General features: G+C 55.2%; 1 protein-coding gene across 15 annotated transcripts in view; it reads left to right on the forward strand.

Annotated features, from left to right (window-relative positions):
• The window catches only part of Fhad1 (forkhead associated phosphopeptide binding domain 1), a 117,639-nt gene that overhangs the window by 76,774 nt on the left and 13,945 nt on the right, over nucleotides 1-26,920 (forward strand). For 14 of the 15 annotated variants that reach the window (XM_019205471.1, XM_019205475.1, XM_019205474.1 and 11 more), the window contains 15 exons: nucleotides 619-714; nucleotides 930-1,037; nucleotides 2,238-2,345; nucleotides 2,925-3,032; nucleotides 8,644-8,817; nucleotides 9,939-10,164; nucleotides 11,737-11,821; nucleotides 13,943-14,049; nucleotides 15,104-15,263; nucleotides 16,029-16,161; nucleotides 21,396-21,522; nucleotides 22,099-22,226; nucleotides 24,898-24,987; nucleotides 25,510-25,730; nucleotides 26,175-26,340. In XM_019205471.1, coding sequence (XP_019061016.1) covers nucleotides 619-714; nucleotides 930-1,037; nucleotides 2,238-2,345; nucleotides 2,925-3,032; nucleotides 8,644-8,817; nucleotides 9,939-10,164; nucleotides 11,737-11,821; nucleotides 13,943-14,049; nucleotides 15,104-15,263; nucleotides 16,029-16,161; nucleotides 21,396-21,522; nucleotides 22,099-22,226; nucleotides 24,898-24,987; nucleotides 25,510-25,730; nucleotides 26,175-26,340 — 2,037 coding nt within the window. The remainder of the gene's footprint in view (nucleotides 1-618; nucleotides 715-929; nucleotides 1,038-2,237; nucleotides 2,346-2,924; nucleotides 3,033-8,643; nucleotides 8,818-9,938; nucleotides 10,165-11,736; nucleotides 11,822-13,942; nucleotides 14,050-15,103; nucleotides 15,264-16,028; nucleotides 16,162-21,395; nucleotides 21,523-22,098; nucleotides 22,227-24,897; nucleotides 24,988-25,509; nucleotides 25,731-26,174; nucleotides 26,341-26,920) is intronic. The other variant, XM_033767300.1, reaches the window with a different exon arrangement.

A 26,920-nucleotide genomic window follows, 5' to 3' on the forward strand; every position in this document is an offset into this window, starting at 1 on the left:
TACCCCACCCTAATGCTTTACAGATCAGACACTGGCAATTGTTTTTTCCAGAAGAACAGGAGTATTTTCAATTTCGCCAGCCATACAGTCTCTGTCACGACTCCTCAACTCTGGCATGGTGCAAAAGCAGCCACAGACCACAAAGAACGAGGATTATTTCCATAAAACTTTATCTATAAAGCAAAAGTGGGCCGGAGTGGATCTGCTGGCCATCATTTGCTGACGCCCGTTTAGAATACAGGCGTAAGAGTCAGGTGGGCCAGGGTTCGATTCCGACTGTGTGGTCTCTTGGTCCGTGGGCAGATTTCCTCGTTTCGCTCAGCCCGTTTCCTCCTCTGCAGAGCTGGGATAGGTGGTGTCTGTGTGGAGCATCTGACCCGCTCTCCACTCCTCGGGTCAACTGATACTGTCCCCCTTGTACAGTCAGGGAAACTGAGGCTCCCATGCATAGATTCTCACTTACACAGGGCCGCATGGCAGGGACGGCTCCATCCGGGGCTCTGCTGCCCACGTCCTCCCATGGGTGTGCTGAGCATGCAGGCCAAGCCACTCAGCCTGGCAGCGTCCACATCTCCGCCATGGCAACCTGGGTCCTCAGCAACGGTCCTTGACTTGCAGGCTTTGGAGGACAACGTTGCCCAAGAGAGAAACAAAGCCAAGGACCAACAGAAGAGGGTCTGCGAGCTGGAGGAGCGGCTGGCCCAGCAGAAGGAGGTGCCCTCGGTGGTGGCTGGGGAGGGGATGCCGGCCTGGACCCCTGCTCTAACCTGGGGCTGCTCCTCCAGAGCCTGCGCCCTGTGCGCCCTGGGCTCCTCTGTCCACAGCCTCCCTGGGGTGAGCCCAGGACCACGGCCGAACCACGCACAGCCTGCACAGCCCAGGTTCCTGCCACGGTAACCAGGACACTTACAACTTCCCCTGACTTGCAGGCTTTGGAAGACAACATTGCTCAGGAGAAAGGCAGAGCTAGGGAGGCCTTAGAGGAGGCGCAGAGGAGGGTCCGAGAGCTGGAGAACTGCCTGGCCCGCCAGAAGGAGGTAACCGGGCTCGGGAGGGGTTGCTTGAGGACCATGTGGACATGTGGAAGTCAGTTCCTTTTTGGTGACTGAACCCAAGGTCTTCACATTGAACTACGTTCCCCAGCCCTTTATTTTTTACTCAGAGACAGGGTCTCACCAAGTTGCCCAGGCTGGGCTCAAACTTGCAATCCTCCTGCCTCAGGCTCCCAGACAGCTGGAATTAGAGACGCTGGCCACCGCGCCTGGCTGGACATCTTTTCCAAAGCTTAGGCCTGGGCCGAGTGTGGTAACTCCTTCCCGGGACAGTTCAGGTTCTGCAGTGACGTGGACAGAGGAGGCAGGCCAGTCTCTCTTCCCAGCAGGACGCCTCCCTGTGGCCCGGCCAGCAGCTGTCACTGGGAGGTGCCTGACAGTCTCTCCCACGGGGCACGGGGGAGGCCACACCCTGAAGCCCACCACCCCCTGCAGAGCACAGGGACTTCTCACGCTGCTGCTGTCACTGCTGCTCTGCTCTGTTTGGGGCCAGGGCTGGGAGGCAAGAGCAGCAGAGCTCTTAAAACCACTTCTCACTGCAAAATGCTCGAGATCTCAGCCTTGTTGTGGATGAAATGCTTTCAGTGGGCTAACGTGGGGCCCTTGGCCTGGATGATAAGGGAAATCAGGATCCAAGTTCCAAATACCTGGCGTTCAAGCTGATGTTTGAAAGGCACCCATTTGAATGCCCCTTCTGGGGATGGCTCAAAAGGGGCGGGGCAGCAATGGCTGTCAGCAGGTAGCTCCCGACCACAAGGCTTGGGTGGGGACCCGCATGAAGCCGCCTTCTCTCTACCGCCCGGCACCCTCGGGGCGCTTCCACTCCGCCTCTCGGAAATGATTCTCCCCGGAATATTTGTTTCTATGATGGGGAATTCCATTATTGATGAGACTTCCAGCACAGAGGTCTGCTCCAGTGATAGGAAGCCCAGCACTGCCAGTCCCTGCCCCGGGCCTCTGTGAGCGGCTCTGGGATTGGGATGCAAACCCCGGGCCCTCGCCGGCCCCTGGCCCTTGGTTTTCTCACCTATGGGACGGGACCACTAGCGGCACTCCCCAAGGTCCCAGGGGGAGGCGAGTGTGGCAGGGCCACCTGATGTTGTGGCTGCCGGCGCAGTGAGCTGCACCAGCGTTGGCAGCTCTGCCTCCGGGGAGAGACACCAAGGGACACTTGCTGGCTTTCAGGTCTGGGAGAGCGCCACGGCCCACGAGAGGAGGAAAGCCAAGGAAGCACTAGAGGCAGAAAGGAGGCGAGCGCAGGATCTGGAGAACCGCCTGGCCCAGCAGAAGGAGGTACGGGCAGCCAGACCCCAGGTAGGAGCCAAGAGCGAGGGGGCAGATGACCCGAGCCGGGACCAAGCCTGCCAGCTGTCAGTGTCCTTGTCTGTGAGATGCGACTGCACAGCCCCAGGCCTCCGGTTAAATGTCACTACACGTCAGGCGCTCAGATGAGCTCCTCTGGAGGCTGGAGAGACCGCCGCTGTCCTCCTGCAAAGCCACAGGGACGGGGTCTGCTGCGACAGGAAGTGCATCCCCGTGTTTTCCCTCTTACCCCAACCTCTCCAGTGAGGGCCGGGCCTGGTGCCAACTAAACACGCCGGTTTAGTCGGTGGCTCAGTGCCCAGTAACGTGACCTGTGCCTCATCGGTAGGTTATTTTTAACACTGAACAGCGAGTCACTCTCCTGTAGGCCCAGGACCAACCCGGATCTGGCGCCCTGGCTGCCCCCAGCTGTGCCCGGCTCTGGCCTCTCTCCCCCAGGTTCCCTGTCCAGTTACCCCGTCCCTCTGGTTGCCTGGACCACTCGCCCCGGCGGGCCTTGCGGTGTCTCCCCTCCTCTGCGGACACCGAGCCCCTGCCCCTGACTTGCAGATCTCCGAGAACAGGGTCACCTGCGAGCAGCACAAGGCGAAAGAGGCCTTAGACAAGGAGCGGCGGCGGGCACAAGAGCTGGAGAACCACCTGTCCAAGCAGAGAGAGGTATGAGTCGCGGAGCGGGAAGGACGAGAGTGGACCAACCCGGATCTGGCGCCCTGGCTGCCCCCAGCTGTGCCCGGCTCTGGCCTCTCTCCCCCGGGTTCCCTGTCCAGTGACCCCGTCCCGCTGGTTGCCTGGACCACTCGCCCCGGCGGGCCTTGCGGTTTCTCCCCTCCTCTGCGGACACCGAGCCCCTGCCCATGACTTGCAGATCTCCGAGAACAGGGTCACCTGCGAGCAGCACAAGGCGAAAGAGGCCTTAGACAAGGAGCGGCGGCGGGCACAAGAGCTGGAGAACCACCTGTCCAAACAGAGAGAGGTATGAGTCGCGGAGCGGGAAGGACGAGACACCAGCACGGGCCCTGCAGCCAGGAAGCTGGGGTTCAAGTCCTCCCTCTGCCTTGGGGTCCACGCACACACAATGCAGGTGAGCACGCGTGTCCACCGGTATGCACACGGGACACGGAGAGAGCGCGTGCAGTGAGCGGAGCACCGTCAGTCACTGCTCAGGGTTATCAGGAGCTCAAGGCACGGAAGCCGAGGGCCAAGACCCAGACCTCTGTCCTGGGATTCTTAACCTTCAGCTCCCTCCTGGGCTTTGGCTTCATGTGGGTAGGAGGCCACGGGGCCAGCTGGGGCCAAGGAGATGTCAGGGCGCGGACACCGGGACTTCTGGTCGCTTCCGGGCCATTTCCCGTCAGGACTCGCCCGGTGATGGTCATCACCTTCCAACCTGAGGTGCAGCCACCAGGAACAACGGGCAGGCGCAGGGGATGTGGCGCAGAGGAGGCGCTGGGCCGGGACCCACCAGCAGTAGGCATCACTCACTCCTCCTGGGTCCCAGTTGTGCAAAAGACACACACATGTATGCACATGCACACGTGCACGCCCATGACTCACATCGCAGAGTCAAACCAGTTGGCAAAAGCCGGACGTGGTGGTACACACCTGTGACCCCAGCACTCAGGAGGCTGAGGCAGGAGGATCGCTGTGAGTTCGAGACCAGCCTGGGCTCCACAGTGAGTGCCAGATCAGTGTCGACTACACAGTGAGACCCTGTCTCAAATCCCAAAAAACCAAACCAGTTAGCAAACACACAACCTGGAAATCATGGGTTAAAATGAAATGGAGAAAACATGATTTGAAAGGATTTTCCAGGCCAACTGGGAAGGAAAAGGATCCCTAAGTCTCTTGACCCCTGTCTTGGAACATTTTCTTCAAAGACAGATCCCACAGGTTAGCACCTCTGGGGAACTGAATTTAAATGCCCTGCTGGCCTCACCCAGAGCCAGGACTCAGGAATCTGCCTGTTTAATGAACTGTCCAGGAGGGCCAGGGGCTTTGCTCAGCGCCAGCCCGGGAGGTGTGTGTCAGCAGGCATGCTCACGTGCAGTGCTGTCAGCAGGGCGTGACTCACTGCGCGTGTCAGGGAAGCCAGCGAGTGCTCAGCTCAGTCGTGCCAGACCTGGGCTCAGAGCTGGCTGAATATATTCCCCAAATTCTCTCTTTCCCGGTGATGAACTGCAGTTTCCAAAGAATGGATCAGTGAAGGGTAGGAGAAAAGGAGAAATTGTAAAATTTAAAATAGGCAAACTGGAAAATAAATCAGGTCAGGAATGAGACTAATGCAAAAACAGTGTGTTGTGAGATCAAGGAATGAGTCCGACTTTAGTCGAGCAGCTGTAGGGCGATCAAGGCAAAGCCCTGTGGGTTGTGAAACTCACAGACAGAAGTGCTCACGGCCATGTGACCAGACAGAGCTGTGCTAGGGTTCACCAGAGAGAAGAGCCTGGAATGCACAAAGTGACACCCTCGTGCCCTCCTAAGAACAACAGGACTATCAGAGGGCAGCCTGTGACAACCTCAGAGCAAGCCAGTGACATCAAGCCCGACCAGGGGGAACAGGACTCCTCCCTAGGGACCTACCCGGAAAGACCAAGGAAATACAAGATCAAAGGAGCCTTAGAGGAAAAACTGCATGACTGCAGTCAGGACAGTGATTTTTTAAATTTGACCCTAAAAAGGCAGCAAAAGCAAAAATAGACCAATGAGTTTTCATCAAAATTAAAAGGTTCAACAAAAGAAACAATGAGCCGGGGATTTACCTCAGTGGTTTTGCCACCTGCCTTGTGAGCGCAAGGTCCCAGGTTTGATCCCTGGTACCAAAAAAAAAAAGAAAGAAAAAGAAAAGAAAAAAGAAACAATGAATAGAATAAAGAAACAACCAACCATGGATTGGGAGAGAAACATGTGCAAGCCATATCTGATAAGTGGTTAATATCCAAAACATATAAGGAATTCAATCCACAGGGAAAAAAAAATAATAATCTCATCAGAAAATGGATGGGGGAAGCCACACCCATTAATCCCAGAACTCGGTGGGGGGCTGAGGCAGGAGGATCGCTGTGAGTTCAGGGCCAGCCTGGGCTACTTAGTGAGACCCTGTCTCAAAAAAGAAAAAAAAAGAAGAAAGAAGATGGATGGGTACCTGAATACATATTTTTCAAAAGAGGAGGAACAAATGATTGACATCACCCGTCATTAGGGAAATGCAAATTCACTGTGAGCTCTGACCCTACACTTGTCGGAATGGCTATTGTCAGAGAGAGAATTCAAGTTGACAAGGACATGGTGAAAAGGGACCTTTGCATACTATTGGTGAGAACGTAAATTAGTACAACTGCTGTGGAAAACTATACGGAGCTTCCTGAGAAAACTAAAAATACTGTATGGCTAGATCACCCAGCAATTCCACTTCTGAGAATTTCCTGCAACGATTTTAAATGAGTTTGTCAAAGAGATGTCTGCACCCCCGGATTCACTGTAGCACTGTCCACAATGCCCAGGGTACGAAATCGGCCTTAGTGTCCATCAGCAGCTGCACGGACAAAGAAGATGTGGTATATCTACAAAGTGGAACACTACTCGGCCCTAAAAAGAAACAAATTCTGCCATTTGTGTTACGTGGATGGAATTGGAGAACATGACACTAAGTGAAAGAAGCCAGGCACAGAAAAACGAGGGACTGAGTGCTGTCGCTTTACGTGGGATCTAAAACAATCGAGTTCACAGAAAAGGAGACTGAATCCTGGTTACAGAGGCTGGCTGGGGTTGAGTGGGTAGGGAGGTGATGGTCAAAGGGTATAAAACCTCTCCAGGGATTTAGCTCAGTGGTTCCACTGCCTGCCTTACAAGTGCAAGGGCCCGAGTTCGATCCCCAGTACCAAAAAACAACATCAACAACAAAAAAACCCAAAGGTATAAAACCTCATAGAGGAAGGAATTAGATTTGGGTTTATCTTAGGTCTACACAGAGTGTGGTAAATATAACAAACTCTCATGTGTTGCACATTTCAAAATAACTAAAAATATATTTCAAGTGTTCCCACAACAAAAAGTAAGCTCTCAAGGCAACAGATATGTTAATTAGCCTGATTTAATTGTTCTGCATTGTATTCATAAGTCAGAGCATTAGTTTTCACTCCCCAAATATATATAATTATAATCTGTTAATTTGCAGTAAAAATGTCTCCAATTAAAAGAATATTTAAATTAGAAATAAAATAAAGATAATTTGAATTTTCTGAAATTTGAGTGAGCCTCCAACAAAACCCTGAGAATTATTTAAGATGAGATGCTGAGTATGTTACTTATGTTACTGAACATATTTGAAAAGTCTTTCCTACCCTCCAAAAACTTTACCAAAACTTTATGTATAAAATAATGCAATATATAGAGATCAAAAGTAGTTTCATTTTGAAACATGTTCTTTTATTCCATTCCCATATTTGTGAGCATCTTTATTTGAAGTATATTTTGATATTTGAAGTAAGCTGGGGCTGGGGGATTTAGCTCAGTGGTTGCACTGCCTGCCTTGCAAGCGCAAGGACCCCATTCGACCCCCGGGATCAAAAATAAATAAATAAATAAAAATTTTTTTAGAAAATAAGAAAACTCAGGGCCAGGGATTTAGCTCAGTGGTTCTGCCACCTGCCTCACAAGCTCAAAGACCTGAGTTCGATCCCTGGTACCAAAAAAAAAAAAAATAAGAAAAGAAAAAGAAAATAAGAAAAATCATAGGATACAGGTTAGTATGAAACTCTAAATACCATCATTAAAGTTCTGATTTTAATCTGCATTTAGGGTGTGCACTCTAGACCCTCCTGGTTAAATTTATACAGTAAAGGCATTTAACAAATTTGAAATTGCCAACGTACGACCAAACCACTCACACGCAGAGTGGCACTTTTGTGTGCCATGGAAAGGTGGATTTCATCTACAGAGGCAAAATAGGAAAAACAGTGGAGGCGGAAAAGGGACTCCAGACCCACGGTGGGACGGGGAGCCCTGGTGTCCCCCAGGGAAGCCGGGGAGGAGCCCGGTGCCCGCAGCAAGTCCTGCCCCCGGCAGGTCAACCTCCCGGCCCCCGGGCATCGGAGCAGCAGGGACGGGGCAGCGCCTCCCGAGGTGGGGACGCCCTGGGCTTGTGGGCAGTGCGAGCGATGCGGAGATCTCCGAAAGCGGCCCTGGAAGGAGGCAGGGACCCGCGGAGGGGCCAGGAACAGCGGGGCAAAAGTGGTATTTGTACTTTGTTTTCAAGAACGTATCGGCTTCTTTTCCTGAGAACAAGATGAGCCCCGGCATTCTGGAACGTTCGAAAAGTACAGAAAACGTAACAGCCAGGGCTCCACAGAGCAGCGCGGCCCGCGGTGACGCTCTGGTGCCTGCTCTGGGAGAGCGCCTCTGTGCGTGGTTTGTTAGCGAGAGTGGTCTCGGCTTAGAGGCTGAGTCCGGGATACCTTTTTCAGATGTCTCTGGGTCTCGGACATCAGTCGTCCTCAGACCCCTGCCCCTGACCGATGGCCTGGATCTTTGCCACGTTGTCATGTGGACCCCAATTTTTTCTTCCCTCCCCGTGGCCTGACCCTGTGGCTGTTCTCACTTTCCTTGGGTATAAAAGATGCTCGGGCTTCGGGCTGTGCATCGTAAGATAGGCTCCCAAACGTGGCACCGCCGAGTCCCAGGATGTGAACATTTTCAGACTCGAGACACGTACGGGACCATCCTGGCCGTCACACCTATTCACGCTGCCATCGCTAGCCCGAGATTGCCTGGTCCTGTGTCGGAAACTGCATTAGATGATGTCCTGGGGCTCACGCTCCGCGTTGAAGGGCAAATCACGGAGGAGAGGAGGATTTTGACAACCAGAGATGGGACGAGGGGGGTCCAGGAAGAGGGACAGCAGGAGCCGATATCATGACAAGTGGCACCCAACTAGCCGAGCCCTGCAGGGAGCAGAATGTCCTCAGGCCACTTGGTGAAGGGCGAAGGAGGTCGTGCCTTTATCCTGGAGAGTAGCTTCAGAGAGCATCATGAGGGTTCCCCTCCATAAAAGAGAAATAAAACATGTTCAGTGAGCCCTGGGTTACAGAACTGAGCTCAGGAACCAGAAATCACACAGAGACCGCAAGACTGAATTAACAAGAGTTCTCCGCTCATCGAACCTTCCAGACATCCTGAGGCGGAATGGAAGAAATGCAGTTCCCTCCTCCCTGAAGGCACGGGCAGGGATACATATTTAATCCTGGTGTTAATTTGTTTGTTGTCTGTCCAGGAGATCGAATTAAAAGGACGGAGAGAGGATGATTTAAATGATAAATTAAAAGACGCACTGACCCAGGTGGAGGAGACTCAGCGCATGAGGATGGTGGAAAGTCAGAAAGCAGAGAACCTCACCCTGAAATTAAATGAAACGTTAGACGAGCTGGAGACTACCAAGACAAAAATGGTAAGTCAGAGCCGGGCATGGTGGCACATACCTGTAATGCCAGCACTCGGGAGGCTGAGGCAGGAGGATCGCTGTGAGTTTGAGACCAGCCTGGGCTACATAGTGAGTTCTAGGTCAGTCTCAACTACATAGTGAGACCCTGTCTCAAAAAACCAGAAAACTGGGCCAGGGATTTAGCTCAGTGGTTCTGGCACCTGCTTCACAAGTGCAAGGACCCGAGTTCGATCCCAGGTACCAGAAAAAAAAAATGGTAAGTCAGCACCACCCGGGACAGAGGGTTCTCTGTGTCCCAAGATCACACAGCATGGGCCAGGCCAGCTCGACGGCAGCCTCCTGAGCAGGGAGACTCTTCCTGTGCACTGCAGAGTGGTGGGCAGCTTCCCTGGTCCATACCTGCCAGGTGCCAGTGGTCCTGCCCCGGGAGAGATGACTGGAAAGGTTCTCGGGCTCTGCCAAAAGTCCCCCAGAGGCAGAGTCACCCTGCTGAGAGGCACTGGCTTAGCATGAGAGGTCTCGGTTCATGCTGCCTCTTTCTGAGCCATTCTGTCGGGCCTTGAAGGCACTCGGGCTGAGAAGCCCTGGGATTTGGTGACCAGTGACTGACTTCTCCACATCGGAAGGGGCTGATTGTCCACTTGAGGGTCACTGGGAATCTTTGTTTCTTAAGAAATACAAATCCATTTGCTTTTTCCTTCTAAATTGTTCATTCATTCATCCATACTACTGATCAAGCATCTCAGTCTTAAGGCTGTGCACATAGCAGTAAACGAGAGGCATGTTCCTGCCACCATGGAGCTGACATTCTACTGTAGGTGAAATATGGAGAAACAAAGTCATTGCTAATAGTGACAAAGGACTCAAGGACAGGAAAGCAGAGAAAACAGAAAGTGTCTCAGACTGCTCTGTAGACAGGTGGGAGGGTCTCCTTAAGAAAAGGATGTTGGAGCTGAGACCTGAAAGCTGGGAAGGACTCAGCCAGGCAAGGGGCTAGGGAAGAAGTGTGCCAGGCCAAGGAGCAATGTGTGCAAAGGCCCTGAGGCAGGTCCCAGTTTAGCACCTTCAGTTACTGGTATTGTCCTGTCAGCTCCCCAGATCGCCTAAGCATGGCTGTGTTTTCCCAGATCCTGATGGAAGAGACGATAACACTGCAACAGCAAGCAGTGAAGTCACTCCAGGACGAGCGGGAGTCACAGAAGCACGGATTCGAAGAGGAAATCGTGCAATATAAGGAGCAAATCAAGCAGCACTCCCAGACGATCGTGAGTCTGGAGGAAAGGCTCCAGAAAGTGACCCAGCGCCACAGGAAAATAGAAGGAGAGATCGCGACTCTGAAGGACAGCGACCCAGGTAGGCTCTGACGGTCCGCAGGATGCCCCAGGCCGGCTAATGAGAGAACTGCTTCTCGGGAGCCTCTTTGCTTCCCATACACACGGTGTTAGAGGCCTTGGAGCCCCAGGCTGAGCAGAAGTAATGACAGTGACTTCATACTTCTTTTGTGGGGCCCCATGAGACAGGCAGGCAGGCAGCTGCCTTTCCCAGTGGAAGCAGCCAGGCAAGAGCTTTTCAAGGGCCGTCGGTGCCACTGGCCATTTGCACTTCAGTGAGCAGCCACTGACAATGTGAGCCCAACATAGGCCAAAGGAAAAGAACTCAGACACGTGGTCACTGATGTCCCCTGGAGGACCGAGGTCCTGCGTGGCAGACGCCCTGGGGAAGACCTGTGCAGGGCCCGGCCCAGTTCTCGGCCAAGCCACTGTTGACATGGGGACTGGTTGAGTCTCTCTGGGGGACCAGGGCCCATCCCAAGCATCCTTGGGTGCCCAGCGGCAGCAGCCCTGGTCTCCACTCACTGGGTCCCGTGATTGTGTCCTCAGACCAAAACTGTCCCCACGTTGCTGTGTCCCCAGGAGGCAGAGGCCCCCGCTGGGGAAGCCTCGTCCTGGTCCTGGCTCTGGCGGTGGCCTCAGTGTCTGCTGTGCCCCAGTCTGGCATGGGTATTGGGCACCTGGTGACGGGCATGGTGGTTACCGTCCTTGCGGGTGACCTGGGATGGCAGGGGCCCCTGGCGAGGACCCAGAGCAGGGCTTGGTTTCCTAAGCCACAGTCCAGTCAGAGGGAGGACGTTCGAGCTGGGACCTGGAGTCACCCGGGCCTCTGTCACCTCGCACGGATCGGTGTCTGCTGTGCAGCGGGCATCGCACGCATATTTGTTGAATGAATAAAAAAACTGAGACAGGAGCAAACCAGAGGCAGTGGGCTGAGGAGTGAGTGGGGCCCGAGGACAGGAAGGTGCCGCCCTTGGGTTCTTCTGAGACTCTTCTGGGCAGAAAGGAGAACGGACAGGCGGTGTGGGCAGCGCCAAGGGCGGCGGGGCACGCTCCACCACCTCTGCCTGACTTAGTCCGTCCTGTGTCGCTGCCAACCCAGTCCACCGCAGGGAAGGCAGACAGAGAAGAGGGTCCCAGGCCCGGTGGAGAGGCCGCGTCTAGTGGCCCCCTCACAGGACGAGTGATGAGTGTGCGTGTGTGCGAGCACGAGTCTCTGCCCGTTTGTAAAACCACCAGTGCCCATCGTGCGGGCTGTGCCCTGATGCCCTCGCTCAGCCCCAACCGCTTGCCGTGGCCCGGCCTCTGAGCAGCACAGTGGGATGCGTCTGCATCCCTCGATAGCGCTCGGTGGGGTCAGACAGCGCCACAGGCTTTCGGAGGACACAAGCCAAGCTGGAGCTGGAGCAGGCGCCTCCTACCTGAGAGCCGTGGCCCGGCTCGTGGAGCAGCAGGCGGGTCATGGGAGCGGGGGCCCACAGGCCACAGGGGCAGCTTCTGGGTTGTGCGACTCAGGCGTGCTTCACAGTGGCCGGGCTGGGGTGTGGCCGCTGCGTGAGGACCGTGATGACGGCCACGTGTCCCTCTGGTTCAGCTCAGAAGGAAGAACAGCCAGCAAGGCCCCCAGCGGTCCCGCCCTCGGACGGCAGTGCCAAGGAGACAGCCTGCAACCACTTGATGTGAGTGCGCTCAAGGGTGGGTGTCAGGGGTCCCCACTGGAGCCCGGGGGGATGACAACAAGCCAGCAAAACCCACATGTCAGAACCTGAGAAAAGGAGTTGGGTCTTGAGTGTCCACGATGTCCTTTAACTTCTCATGTCCCTTAACAAAGCAGGGAGGCGTGGACAAGTCCCCATGCAACACCTGTCAGCCGTGTGACCTGGACAGGTCAAGTCGCCTCTCTGAGCCTTGACTCCTCCTTTGCCAAATAAAGGTGTAAAAGAAGTGATCAAAAAATACAGAGAGCCGGGCGTGGTGGCGCACACCTGTAATCCCAGCACTCCGGAGGCTGAGGCAGGAGGATCACTATGAGTTTGAGACCACCCTGGGCTACATAGTGAGTTCCAGGTCAGTCTCAACTACACAATAAGATCCTGTCTCAAAAAACCAAAACAAACAAACAAACAAACAAACAAAAAATACAGAGAGTTTTAGGGCTGGGGATGTAGCTCAGTGGCACCACACCTGCCTCACAAACACAAGGTCCTGAGTTAGATCCCAGGTACAAAAAAAGAAAAAAAAAAAAAACAATAAAAACAGAATATTTTAAATGTATAGTTAACCCCCTTCAATGTCTTCCCCTCTCTCTGAACGCTCTTACCCCTCTGTTCTTGCCACTTTCTGATCAACTCTGGAATCCTCTTTTGTGAGCGTCTTTACTGGTCATGGCTGCCTCAAGGCCCTGGATTGATCTGAAACGCTTACCTTTCATGGTCATTATGACTTTGAGGAAGAGCCAGAAGTCACCTGGTGCCCGACCCAGTGTCTATAACTTCAGCCTGGAGAACTGACAGTGCTCAGAGACACAAAACCGTGGATGGGAAAGATCCTGACAGCTCTGCAAGGCAGCCCGTGCGCAAGGAGGCCCTAGGATGAGGCAGGGACCGTGTTCGGAATTTTCCTCTAGGACCACAAACCACCGTCCCGGCCCGTGCACCAGATCCACTAGCAAAGTCCGCAGTCACAGGACTCCCTCCCCAAGCGGGCAGACACCTCGGCTCCACATCTGGACTCCCAGTGCCTCTCGTCAGTACCAGGACAGGAACTGACGGCCGCTTGGTGCTCTGTGGTCCCCGGACTGGTGCAGGGTCAAAGCTGAGTCCTGAACTCCCTTCTCCGGTTGGGAGAGTTAAAAGACAGACAGACACAGCACACGGGCACCCACGCATGCTCCCACCCACACTCGAGGTGGTTCATGTAGCTGTTTCATTCCAGTGATTACCGATACTTTTTTTTTACATGCAACCTGCCGAGGTTTTGCATTATTTCATCATAAACACACACTGTGCCTTCAAAAGCCCCTATGAGAAGACCCCGGCTTTCCTCAGCCTGTAAACTCACTGAACTGGACCTGAGACCCTGCCCAGAGACGACACCTATCAGCCCGGTCTGAGCGGGCCGTACCACAGCTCCTCCTCCTCCCGCAGAACCAATGTGAACGTAAAAATTAAGCCATGTTTCCCGGGGCTCCGTCCCTCACCCTTCCTCTGCGTGAATCGCATCTGCCCAGCCCCCATCCGCCATTACTGTGAGGCTCAGTCACCCTCCTCCCCGCTCAGTGTCCTGAGCCCGAGGTGCTGACGGCGTCCCCGACCTCCGGAGCCTAGGGAAGGGGGAGGGGCCGACGTCCTCTCGCTCTCTCCCGTCCCTGTCCTCTGGGAATTCCTGGACAGGGCCCCTCACAGTCTTCTGTCCTCCCCCGCCAGACCCAAAAGCCCACGGCTGCCACTCCCCCATGGTCCTAATGCATCTCACACCAGGCGCCCATCCAGCCTCAGGCCCCATCCTGCCAGATCCTTTGTTCTACTCTAAATGGGCTTTTTGTTTGGTGCTTGCTGTGCTGGGGCTGGAACCCGTCCTTGTTCGTGACACTGAGCTATGTCCCCAGCGCTCAGGGTGTTTTTGAATGAAGGTACAGCACAACGAATTTTATTTTACTATCAAAGGCGGCCCTGTCCCCTGGCTGGGGCTGGGGTCCCACAGACGGTGACTGCTCATCACCCTCCCGGCCCTTGGGAGACACCGCAGAGACTGGGATCAGGTTGAGTGGGTCCCACAGGGCCTGTGCTTGTGCGTTTCAGAGACGACCTCCTGGCTGCGCAGAAGGAGATCCTGTCTCAGCAGGAGATCATCATGAGGTTAAGGCGGGACCTGAACGAGGCCCATGGCCGAATGACAGACTTGAGAGGTCGGTCCCTCCGTCCCTGCCGTCCGGACCATGGGAGGAAGGCAGGGCAGCAGCCGCACAGCCAGTGCCCGGTGTCCCGCTGTCCAGTGCCCCTGCGCTACACACAGGCGTGGACCTGGCTCCCGCCCACCAGGCCCAGGGTCCCCGACCACAGCCTGCAGAGGACCCTGGGCCGCTGCTCTGCAATGCGACTTTGGGGGCGGAGTTTCTTTCACTGCAGAGGCTTCACTTCCCTCGGAAGGAAGGCCGCGAGCCTCCTGTGCCGTTTGTTCTGTTCAGCGCACACACACACTGCCAAGGACATTTCCGGTTGAATTTTTAGAGTGCTTTTCCCATGGAAAGTTAGGAGAAAGTGTAGTGCAGCATACAGTGTCTGGTTCTAGATTCGGGCGAAACCAGGGCCCATGGCAGTCCTCGTTGGCTGCGTTTCCCCCGGCCCGCGCCTCTGCTCCTGTGAAGCGGGGTGTTCACTCACTCGTGAGTGTGCCGCCTCGAGGTCGCAAGGATCCCACTGTGGGATGGCTCAGGAGCAGAACTCCACCTCGGGGGGCGTGTGGTCCAGCTGCGGCCCCGGGACAAGCCAGAAGTGGGGTAGGCGGCTCGTCGGGAGGGAAGAAGGTGCATCTGGGGTGCTATCGATCCAGGGGCACCGTGGGGAGGAGCCTGACACGGCGGGCAGCCTCGGGAGCAGCAGCGAGCACACACCTGCAGCTGCTTGGGTGAGGGCCTAGGGGCCGGGGCAAGGACTTGGCTGCTCCCGCCGTGGGGGTGCAGCTGGCACACACAAAACACCGGAGGCTCGGGGGACCTGAGAAAGATGGGGCGCAGACCAGAGTGCCTCGGCCCCGCGGCATCCTGGGGTGAGATGGGCGCGGGCGTAAGGCCGGGTGCTGTGCCGTCGCTGCACAGGTGCACACAGAGCGCCCAGCCAGCACTGAAGGCCCGGGGTCCCAGGGACAGCCCCCCTCGGGGCCTCTGTGCACCTCGTGATCGCCTGTGACCCCGGCAGGCAGCGGGGCCGGGAAGCCCTCACTGGCTCCCCTGTGGCCCCCAGGGGAGCTGAGCGAGAAGCAGAAGATGGAGCTGGAGCGGCAGGCGGCCCTGGTCCAGCAGCAGAGCGGTGAGCTGAGCGCCCTCGAGGCCAAGATGGCACAGATGAGCAGCCGCGTGGAGAAGAAGGACAGGGAGCTGGAGGCCCTCAAGGAGGCCCTCAGGTGGGGTCCCGGCGTGGGCGGGGAGGGCTCAGTGAAGGCCGCCTGCGGTGAGCAAGTGGACGCCTTGTCGCTTCCTGGCCGCCTCAGGCCCGAGCTCCCCGCGGTGCTGTTTCTCCGAGGAGCAGGGTGGCCGGTCTCGGCTCCGGGAACCCGTCCTCCCCACACAGCCCAGGGCACACGGAGGGCTCTGGGGCCTCTGCACCTGACCTGCCGTACTGGGCCCAAGAAGGGACTTGGTGTTCACGAACAAATGATTAAGTCAGGTTCAAATAAATACAAAATACTGTCACAGTCCCATAGATGGATCTTATTTTTAACAAATGGGCCTGCGCTTTTGTCCATATTTAACATGAGTAGTGTCTTCCCCAAAGAAGTTTGAGCGAAGCTGGTGTTTTGTGTGTCTCCCCTGACATCCTGCCCTTCATGGCTCCTGGCCAGGGCAGGGGGCACACAGGTAAAGGAACAGGGGCCCCATCCAGGCCACCAGCTTTCACAGCCAGTGGCCTCCTCAGGAAGAATCCCTGTGGGCCCTGTACTTTGTCTAGTTCGGAGGATGACTCAGGATCAGTGTCCCTGTCAGCACCACAGCGGGCACCCACCGCCTGCCCTAACTACTCCGTAAATCCCCTGACACCAGAGTCCCCAGAAATCTGGAGGCAGGAAACCTGGGGTCTCAAGGAGCTCACTTCCTGGTCTGCCAAGGATACGGGAGGACTTGAACCTCGTGCCCGGCTGCTGCTCGGTGATGCGCCCTGTCTGCCCTAGGACTTCCCAGGAGGAATGCAAGCCCCACGCAAGCCCTGAGAAGGAGCGGGAGCCGAGGACCCCGACCCAGAAGTGTGACATTTCGGTGCAGATAGACCCGGTCTGCCTGGATGTTTCCTCAAGCAGCCAAGAGGTGAGTGCCCTCCGGACCCTGGGCTCCTGAAGGGCCTGATACCGAGGAGCCCAGTGGTGGCTTTCTTTTCTTTCAAAGGTATTTTCCTTCTAAGTTCCAAGCATTGCTTGCCTGTGTGAGACGGATAAAGCAAAACACAAGCTCCTGCCTCCCTGGTTGCAGCCTCCAGAGGTTAAGCTTTCAACAGCTGGGTGCAGGTGCCTTGGGCTCTTTGCTCCCAGAGGCTGCCTTACCCCCCACACAGTGGCTGTGGATCAGGCTCCAGTGGTCTCCCAGGGTTCGAATCCCAGCTCCTCCACTTAGCAGCTCGGTGACCTTGCAAGGTCACTCTGTGCCAGTTCGCCTGCCTGAGGGCGGTGACCGTCCTCACCTTGTGGGTGGTAGAGAAGTAGATTTTATGTATATGCATGTACGAACAGACGCACGTGTACCTGCATGCACTGATTTAGTAACTAATTTTAGTATCAAACCACACATATTCTACAACTTGTTTATTTTCATATAATAGTGTGATCACCTCATTCTTTTTAATATTTTTATTAGTGCCTATTAATTTTATAAAACATTGTGTTTCCATGTGTGGTTTTTTTGTTTGTTTGTGTTTTGTTTTTGAGACAGGGTCTCACTATGTAGTTGAGACTGACCTGGAACTCACTGTGTAGCCCAGGCTGCTCTCAAACTCACAGCGATCCTCCTGCCTCAGCCTCCTGAGTGCTGGGATTACAGGCGTGCGCCACCACACCCGGCTCTTGAGTTGACTTTTGTACAGGGTGAGGAAGGTCTAATTGCAGGCTCTGCCCACGGAGATCCAGTTTTTTGTTTTTGTTTTTTTCCCGTTGAGTTTATTGGTCCATTTTAGGTACACAGTACAGTTACACTCATCGTTGAGGTCTTGGACCTTTGCGTGCCGGGTCTTGGTTCTCATTCTTTCCCCATCCCCTGCCACCCCTCACCCCCTCCACCCTCCCCGATTTACAAAGACTTTGTTTCCATTTTTTCCTTTTCTCGTATTTTTCTTTTCCCTTCTTGCCTTTCTCCTCCCCTTCCCACTTTCCCCACACCTTTGCCCTTTTCTTCCTATGTCACATTGTCAGTTATACCATTTGCATTTTACTTACACTTTTGGATCTTACTTACACTTTTAGTTTTTTACACCAGAGAAACTATTCAGTATTTACACGTGTGTCCTGTTTATTTCACTTAAGATATATGCACACCCATGTTTATAACTAAAACTTGGAAACAGCCCAATTACCCATCAGTTGGAGACTGGATAAAGAAGATGTGGTTTTTCTATGAAATGGAGTACTACTCAGCCATTAAAAATGGGAAACTAGAGTCAGTCCTAGGAAAATGGATGCATGTGGAGATCCAGTTTTCTTGTTAAGAGGCTGTCTTTGCTCCATCATATATTTTTTGCTCCTTTGTCCAGAATCAGATCACTGTAGGGATAGGGATTTAGCTCAGTGGTGCCACTGCCTGCCTCTCAAGCAAGTGCAAGGTCCCAAGTTCAATGCCAGGTAGCAAAAATAAAAAAGAAGGAAGCAAAGGAAGGAAGGAGGAAGGAAAAAATATCACTGGAGTTGCATGAGTTTGTTTCCTGTTGCTGTTGTCTAGGTGTCTACTTTTGTGCTCCTACCATGTGTTTTTGCTGCAATGGCTTTGTAACATAACTTGAAGTCAGGTGTTGTGATGCATGCAGCCTCGTTCTTTTTGTTTAGGACAGCTTTGGCTATTCTGTGTCTTTTTGTTTCTATTACGAACTTTAAAATTCTTTTTTTTTCCTAGACAAATGTCATTGGAATTCTGATGGAGAGTGCATTGAATCCGTAGAGCACTTTTCGTGAAAGTGGTCATTTTAACAATATTAATTCTACAGATCCATAAACACGGGACGTCTTTCCACCTTCTGGTGTCTTCATTTTCTTTCTTCTGCATACTGTGATGCTTATTGCAGTGGTCTTTTGCCTCCTTGGTAAAGTTGACTCCTAGGGTTGTTCGTTTGTTTGTTTTATGTCATTGTTTCTGTTGTTTTGTTTTGGGAGAAGGAGCTATCGTGAATGGAATTAGTTTCCTGATTCCTCTTTTCATTACTGGCGTATAGGAGAGCTATTGATTTAGTAATGTGGGTTTTTGTACCCTGTCCCCTCTCATTTTAAAGTGGGTGCTAAGAATGCATCGTGTCCCTTTTTATCCAGCCAGGTCAGGTCAGGCTGTCTCTCCTTTTGCATAATGCTACAGTTAAGAGGCTTCCCTAGGTAGGGAATTGCTGGGTCCAAGGACCCCCTAAATTGCCTCATAGGCCCAAACTTCTTTCCCAAAGAGCCATGCGGTGAGAGCCCCTTGGCTGTCATCTCCTTCTGCGCCTGCCCAGAAGCCTCTGCAGCCCAGGAGCCCCAGACAGGCACCCAGCCGGGAGTGTCCTGGAGGGACAGCAGCCCGCCTCAGGCGGTCCCCGGCACTGCCCTCACACCGTCCCTGTGCCTGATGCGGTGACATTTCCCATCATCCGCGGTAGGCTGCCTGTGGGGTGCAGGGGTTCCTCGAGGTCCCAGCTTCCTGGAGTCCAAGATATCCCGTCCCCCTGGCTTTATGAAACCAGAGAGCAGGCACTCCGGGGAGAGGCTCTGGACTCTGCTTGGAAACGAGGCCAAATGTGTGAGCAGAGATGATTTCCGTGCCAGGCAGCAGCGAGCCAGGGCTGCGGGCAAAAGGGCCCAAGGTCCAGCCGGCCTGTCCCTGGCACTGACCACTCTGACAGGGCGGCTCCTATTGCTCAGGGCGACTGCCGGTGAACCGCGTGTCAGGTGCGGTGGCCGGAAGCCCTGTGGGGCAGGGAGCGTGAGTCACTCCTGGCGGAATCGCGGCCCACAGTCATTCACGTGATCGGCAGTGCCAGACCCAGCTGGAGAAATTCCCGAGGGTCTCTGCCCTGCTCACACTGCCCCGGGCTCTGCGCACGTGTTTAGGAAGGGCCCCTGATTTTTAGATTCTATTATGGGGCAGGATTCCTTCAGCGGGATGGGGGAAAGAGGCCGCAAGATAAAAGAAAAAGATTATTTGTTCTTTCTTGGAATGACTTTCGTCCCCACACTACTTCCTGTTTTCCAAGCCAGAGGGGGTCAGAGGGCTTAAGAGTCCTATGAGAAAGAATCTCTACTCTCCAAATAAAGAAGTTCCCGGAAGCACGCTGAGGAGGGTCACGTGGCCCGGCTTACGCTTCAGCCTGGTGACTGAGCCTCTCCTGGCTGCTGTGTCTCCCTGCAGCCCCCAGGTTCAGAGCCTCCTACCCTCCTTAAACAGGACGACAGAGAGCCGTGCGTGTGGGGGCAGTGGGGAGCCCGGCCCGGGAAGGGCACTCGTGCGCAGCCCAGGACAGGCTAGAGCCAGGGTCGCAGGACAAGCAAGGTCCTGGGGGTGGAGTGGCCCCTCTCACCTCCAGGGGCCTGGGCCCAGCCGGAATTGGGGTGAGCTCTTCGTGGGGGCGTCCCAGCTTCCTGTTTATTCAGCAACTACTGTGCTCAGCCCCAGGAATATCACAGTAGCCAAAAGAGACAGGGGAGCCTATGTTCTGTGAGGGGAGAGACAGAAGCCATAGTGAGCGCAATGTCCACTGGGGACCAGGAAGTGAAGGCCACAGGGGCAGAGACCTGGGGGCCTGTGGGATGGGGACGTTCCCAGGAGGGCCTCCGATGGCACTGCTGAGCCCCTTGCAAAGGACACAGGACTGGGGCCGCTGTCACAGAGCTGCCCTAGAGGAAGGAGCTGCACAGCAGGGCTGCTCTGGGTGCCCAGCCTCACCCCAGTGCCTAGGACTGTGCCAGACATGCAGACAGAAGGATAAGAGACAGAGGGTCAGACGGGGTGAGAGGCAGACACGTACATTTCTAGATGGAGAAGTAGACGGTCGACAGGCAGCGATCTCTAAATAACGCTTACGTTTGGTTCACGTGATGCTGTATGTGTTATCTTTTAGATCTGTAGCAATAGTATGAAGTGAACCAAAGTTTCTATTTTAAACATAGTCATGAGAACCAGACTGTCAGTTCTTCCCTTTCTTCTTGCCGGTATCTCAGGGCTCTCTGTGGAGACTCATCTGCCGCCGAGAGCCACGCCCCGCACCCTTCCCGGTCCCCACCGAGCCCTGCGACATTCATCCCTGCCCTGCCCGCTGCGGCTCTCTGCCCAGCTCTCCTCGTCCGTGCCTGTCTCCCCAAACCGGGACACAAAAGCCCTCACAGCAACAGGGGAGGCTGCCTGCTTTAGTCACTGCTGAGTCCCCAGAGCCTAGAAGACGGCCTGGCATCCAGAGGGGCTCAAAAACTCTGTGTCGTGAATGGCTAAGTGAATGGCTTTCCATAAACACGATGTGCAACTCGGAGTCAGGGCTGGGCCCCAGAGATCTCTAGAAGTCACAGGCTCATGTTTTGGGTAGGGGAATTTTTTTGAAGAACAAACCACTGCATTCTCCCAAATTTTAAAAGAACCAACGGCTTTAAAGGCAAAGACCTTCCTCGTCTGTGGCCTGAGTACCTGCAGCTGTGGCCCCGAGCCACCCGTTAGAGTCCACCCACAAGTGGTCAGCAGCTACCATATTGGACCATACAGCACAGGACATAACTGCAGAAAGTCCTGGGGGTAAACTGCTAGAGGCCGTGGCCTCCAGAGAAGGTCTACAGACCAACCAGGAGCCAGTGTATCAAGTCCCCTGGCAAATGGGAGATGTCATCCTCATGACCAATTTCAAAGAAAGCTCCAAGCACCACCTACAGATCTGCCCTGGGGCCGGGCTGGGACTGAGGCCGGGGCCCCAGAGAGCAGCACATGCTCAGTGTGCAGAAGGCCCTGGGTTCCTCCTCTGGTCCTGCAAATAATAATAGTGATAACGACGACGAAAACAGTCGCCTGTTCAGAAAGCCGAGCATTCTGCAGTGGTTCCAAAACAGACTAAGAGAGTAACAAGTGAAAACCCAGGCACAGAAGAATATTAGAAGAAAGACATAAATCATGGAGAAGGAACAGAAATCTCTTATCTCTAGTGATGCTAATTAGGTAGGAAAGCCAGAAATCTGCCTAGATAGGACTTCACATTTGCCATCAACACTGTAAACCCCTTCTCTGCTGAAGCCCTGGAGATATTTTCCAGAGAGCTCGAGGACAGGGCTTCTCCTGTGAGTGTGAGAGACGGATTGAGATTGCTAATTGCACTGCTGTCTGCACCCTTCCGTCCCTAGGCGCAATCCTTCAGTGACCTGGGGGCCAAGTGCAGAGGGCACCGGCATGAGGAAGTCATCCAGCGGCAGAGGAAGGCCTTGTCGGAACTCCGGCTGCGAATCAAAGAACTGGAGGCCGGGCCTCCAAGTAAGTCCCTGCCTCCCTCGCCCCTGCGGGGTGCCCGAGCCTGAGGCACACTTGGGGGCTGCTGTCTTCCATCCCCGCCGCCTCGCGTCGGGACAGAACCCAGCCGAGCACAGACCTGGACACGAACTAAATGGGACATTAGGAAGCACTGGCCACTGGCCTCCCTTTTCTTATTTCACGGTGGCCCTGTGGAAACTCCATGGGTTAACACAGCCAAAGGGTCGGCGTTGGGAGCCCCACAGAGTCCCTCACTCACAGGGGAGAACACCCTCAAGTTGGAGAGCTCAGCAGGACACAGGGCACTGGGCGCAGACCCAGAAGCTAGTCCTGGTCCTGTCCTTGTCCTGGTAGCTGGATGGCCTAGGCCAAGTTCACCCTCAAGAGCTGTGTGCCAACACCTGTGCGGCCTCAGCCTCCTCAGCTCTGTGGCCTTGGACAAGTCACTGACTCTCCCTAGGCCTCAGTTTCCCTATCTGCTCAGGGAGAATTAAAGCAGGCCTGTGGTAAGTGTCCCGTGCATCGTAAATAACGTACATAAAATAACTTCTTCCTGAGTCTAAATTATTTCTTTTATAGATCCTAAGGACCACCTCAAAGAATCACTTCTAGAATTAAAGACTCTCAGAATGGAAAACAGTGTCCCCACAAGGTTATTGGACGCAAAGCCCATTTTGCCAATTCTTTCCAGAGTACAGATCCAAGAGGTAAGCACAGAAAATGCGTCTCTTCAGTGTGTGGCGCACAGCAAGTGTGGGCATCGGGGCCACACAAGCCACGCCGCCTGCGCTGTGGGCGTCCGTCGTTCTGGCGGGGTCTGAACCTGCAGTCGGTGAGGTTGGAAGTTTGCGGAGGCCGGCGGCCCTCTGTCTGATGGAGCGTGAGGCGGCCTGGCCTTGACACCTGGCCAGGACGAGCCCTCAGACGTGGTGGCCGCGTCCTCACAGCAGGTGTGACGCTGTGGAAAATATTCCACTCGCCGGCTCCTAACACTGTGCCCACACGTTAAGGTTTCCCTCCTACCATAAACCGGAGAACCGGAACGCGCAGGAGGGAGCAGCGGGGGCGTGACGAGGAGGACACAAGAGGCCTCTGCACACCCGAGCCTGGACCCCAAGCTGAAGGCCTCAGGCCGAGGTCTGAACCTCACTAGGACTCCGTGTGACAGCTGGAACACGACGTCGAAGATACTAGGGATGACTGTGTGAGAGGCCTGGCCGGAACGCGCCAAGACCGGTGCCTGGCTCGGCCGCCGGCTCACTAAATAATAGCTAATGGTAGCTGCAGCAGCAGCAGTGGCAGTAGTATTTAGATGGTGTTATTCAGGAAAGCTTCTCCTCCTAAAGGGGTACTGATTTATGGACCAGAAGTGTTGGGAGTGATCTGACCGTGAAGGTGAAAGTGCCGTTATACCCGCAGTGGATCTCGTGGCATTTGACAGACATGTGACGTGGACAGGGCCCACAAAATGCATGCTTACTATAGCCCTGGGTCTGCATTTTAGTTTAGTTGAGTTTAGTCTTAGTACTAGGGCTTGAGCCTGAGCCCTACATAAGCTTTAACCTCAGCCTTTTTACTTTTGAGGCAGGTTCTTACTAAGTGGCTACTTTGCCAGACTAGACTTAAACTTGAGATTCTCCTGCCTCAGCCTCCCAGAGAGTTGGAATTAAGGGCACACACCACCATGCCTACGTCACAGCTGGACCTAAAGCCCATACTGGTTTCTAGAAGAAATACCAAGATCATCCTACCTAGACCAACATCTTCTACAATTTTTCTGCACATTTGCTAGCGTCCAGGATAAAGGTCTTTGGAAGTGAGCTGGGTTTCCTGATAAAAAGCAAACCTTCATTTTCCAGCATTGGATACGGGGCGGGGGGACGATCTCCAGGTAGGAGGCCAGCTAGAGCGCATCTCCTGGTGCAGCTTCCCAGCCTGAACTTCCCCTCGAAGATGACCCCAGTCCCACTGCTGACGTTGCACAGCAGGGAACCTCCCAACTTTTCAAAACCCCACACCCCTTCCTGGATAGCAGTGCCGAGCAGATTCGTGCCGCCTGTGCTGAGCTAAGTCCTCTATTTAAACAGAGTCACAGCCGTCGTCAGTTCCCCCTTCACAGAGCAGAAAAAGCAGAGGCTTCCACAGATCGAGTAGCGCATCTGAGGGCACAGAGATGAAGGAGCAGCCGGGCTGTGTCCTGCCTGCTGCCCTCTTGTTCCCTGCTTGCAGGGAAAGGGGTGCAGAGGACTCATCCGGACGACGGCCGCCGTGCTGCTTTTCGGGCTGTCCCTGCGGCCGGCCTGGTCTCCTCACTGTCACTGCCACTCCTGCCCATCCAGGCCACGCCGAGGCCTCCACGTCTGTGTGATCAGGGCGCTCTGCTGTTGATCTCACGGGGTGCAGGGCGGTGCCCACTGTGGGCTCGGTGTCCTGGCGTCCGATTCCGAGGAGACTCGGCACGATCCCCGGGGGTCCCCGGCTCCGTGTGACGCGGCGGCCTGCCATGCTGACGAGGTTCTGGGCGAGTGCACAGCTGGAACCCACCCACGGGACCTCAGGAAAGGGTCTGCTCGGGCCGCCCACCAGGTCCCGCCCAGGACAACGTGGGGCCACACTGTCCGAAGGCCCCCTGAAAGTGCGCTTCCTCCGGCAGAAGGAGGGGTGTTCGGCATCTTCCTTATTGTCTGTTGTGTTGTTCTGTTCTGTTTTTCCACTCTGGGGATTGAACAGAAGGCCATGCGCGCTAGGCAAGCCCTGTGCCGCTGAGCTGCACCCCAGCCCGAGAAGGGTGTTTTCTAGGTAACCATTCCTTTGCCCCTTCACTTGTCCAGGGAGCACCCCTGCCTGGGCCAGGTGCCTGCGTGCACAAGCAGTAGGGGAGAGCAGACAGCAGCGTGGTCCCTGACTCCGTGGGGCTTTGTCATCCAGGCCGCGGCTCCCTGAACTCGGCCCTGTCTCTCCCTAGGGCCAGATCCTTCTGCCCAGCTTGGAAGAGGGTCTGTCCTGCGCGCTGGGGACAGTTAGTGGCGTTCTTGCCCTTTGCCCACTAGATGCCATAGCCCCTCCATCATCAGATGTGACCTCCAAGAACACGTCCAGACACTGGCAAACGCCCCGGGGGAGGGGTACAGAATCAGCCCTCCTGAGAGGAGGGAAGACGGCCCGTGATCAAAGGAGACCAGCCGAGCCTCCCCCGAAGGGTTCAGCTACAGGAAAGAGGCTGCCAAAGGGCCCCAGCCGATGGGTCGGGAACCGAAATAAACCTACCAAGTCTTTTGAACTAAACCCTCTGTAGTCGCACAGTGCTTTAGCTTCTGCTCGCAGAAATTCATCAGGGATGGCTGGCAGAGCTCTGATGGCTTTTCTTTTCACCCTCAGAATGGCTTTACCAACTCGGGGTCCAGCTCCACCACAGAGAAGTCAGGGAAAGCAGACATGGCTGAGGCCTTAGAGCTCAGTGAAAAACTGGTATGCGCCACCCACCCCTCCCGTCCCGAGCCTGGGTCCTGGCGGTCACTTAACCACGGGGCAGTTCCCTAAATCTCAGCCTCGCATGGCTCCTTCATTGTCCCACTAACTGCAAACGCACGTCCTAGCCAGCCCGGGTCAGAAAGTGCACAGGAAGGAAGGAAGGAAAGAAAGAAAAGGGAGAGAAAAAGAAAGCAAGCGAGCCAGAGAGAGAGAAGAAAAGAGATTGAAAGAAACGGAAGGGAGGGAGGGAGGGAGGACGGGAACAGCAGAGCCGGGTTCCTGGAGAGCCTGCGTACAGCAGAATGATGTTTACTTTTGTGTCGTTCTACCCGCTGGCTCTCGTAATGGCCGAGCAAGTGAGTGCAGGGCAGTGAACGCCCCAGCTGCCCTCCTTTCCCGAGCGTTCGTTTGCCCTCTGCAGTTACAGGCGGCGAATGCTGCAGAATTAGCTGTGGCCGGACTTCCATCTGCCGCCCCGGCCTCGGCGACGGCCCCTCACTGTCCCCACTTTGCTTGCAGTACATGGACATGAGCAGGACACTGGGGAGCCTGATGCACGTCAGGGCCATGTCAGGACACGTGTCCCTGCGGCACCTCTCCCCCAAAGAGAGGGAGAGAGTCAGCCACCTGCGGCAAAGGGACCTGGACCTGGTGTTTGAGAAGATCGCGCAGCTCAAGGGTCGGCTGCAGAGGAAGGAGGCGCTCCTGCAGGGCTACGAGCGGGACCTGGAGCAGCTCAGGTACCGCCCGGGGCCACCCGAAGGCTGGGTCCCCTCTCCTGCTAAGCAGAGACAGCAGCGGACGCCGGGGATGGGACAGGAGGACAGAAGTCTGGGCGTGGAGTAACCACGCTGCTGGGGGCGGCAGTCAGGCCCAGCGGGGCGAGTGTGTCCCCGAGAACTCAGTGACGGGTGCAGGACTGTTATCGTCCCAGACTCGCAGTCGCCACCTGTGCTGAGTTGGTGGTTCCAGCGCTTTCCCAAGAGTCACACACAGGTCCCCAGCAGCACAGCCTGGACCCCTCCACACGGCCACGTCCAGCTCTGTCCTCTGCACCTCCACAAACCCTTGTCCCAGGCTCCCCTTGGAAGGGCGCCCCCGGCATGGAAGTCTTTGCAGAGGCCACTGATGCGCCGTTGGCAGACGGGATGTGAAGGGGAAGGGACCCCTCTCTCCATGCCCAGGCAGAGCAAAGTGTCCGTGCAGATGTACCAGTCCCAGGTGGCCAAGCTGGAGGACGACGTCTACAAGGAGGCTGAGGAGAAGGCGCTGCTGAAGGAGGCCCTGGAGCGCACGGAGCAGCAGCTGCGGCAGGAGAGGAGGCTCAACAGGGCCACCAGGCAGCAGAAGGTAGGCACAGCGGCTCTGGGCCCCTTAGACGTGGCTCCGGAGGTCCTGGGGTCCAGGCTGTGGCGCCTTCTTTGCAAATGAGGGTGGCAGAAGAGCTTCGACAACGACAGGCAGACTGAGTTCAGACCACCGCCCTGCCACTCACTGTGTGGCCTTAGGCAGGTGTCTCAACTTCTCTGAGACTAGATGCTCATCTGTACCCGGGATTGAACTCAGGACCTTACGCTTGCGAGGCAGGTGGCAGCACCACTGAGCTAAATCCCCGGCCCAGTATTTTTTAAATGATGGTAATTATTCATATTTTTATCATTCTGCTAAGGATGCATAGATGAATAAGCTCTCTGAGAGCGGAGATCTGGATTCACTATTCCAAGTGCCCAGAACATAGTGGACACCCAGTTAGTGTCTGGGAAATGGACAGATGGAAGGGCGGACAGGAGGACAGGCTGACGGATGGACGGACGGACAGATGGGCAGAGCAGCTCCGTGAAGGGGTGTCCTCCCGTGTGGCGCAGACAGAACCGGCGGCAGGCTGACGCCATGGGGCAGTGATCTGGGGGCTTCTCCACTGCAGGGAGAG

Source organism: Fukomys damarensis, unplaced genomic scaffold, assembly GCF_012274545.1.
Source record: "Fukomys damarensis isolate Sample0158 unplaced genomic scaffold, DMR_v1.0_HiC HiC_scaffold_23, whole genome shotgun sequence".
In the NCBI taxonomy this organism is placed as follows: Eukaryota; Metazoa; Chordata; class Mammalia; order Rodentia; family Bathyergidae; genus Fukomys; species Fukomys damarensis.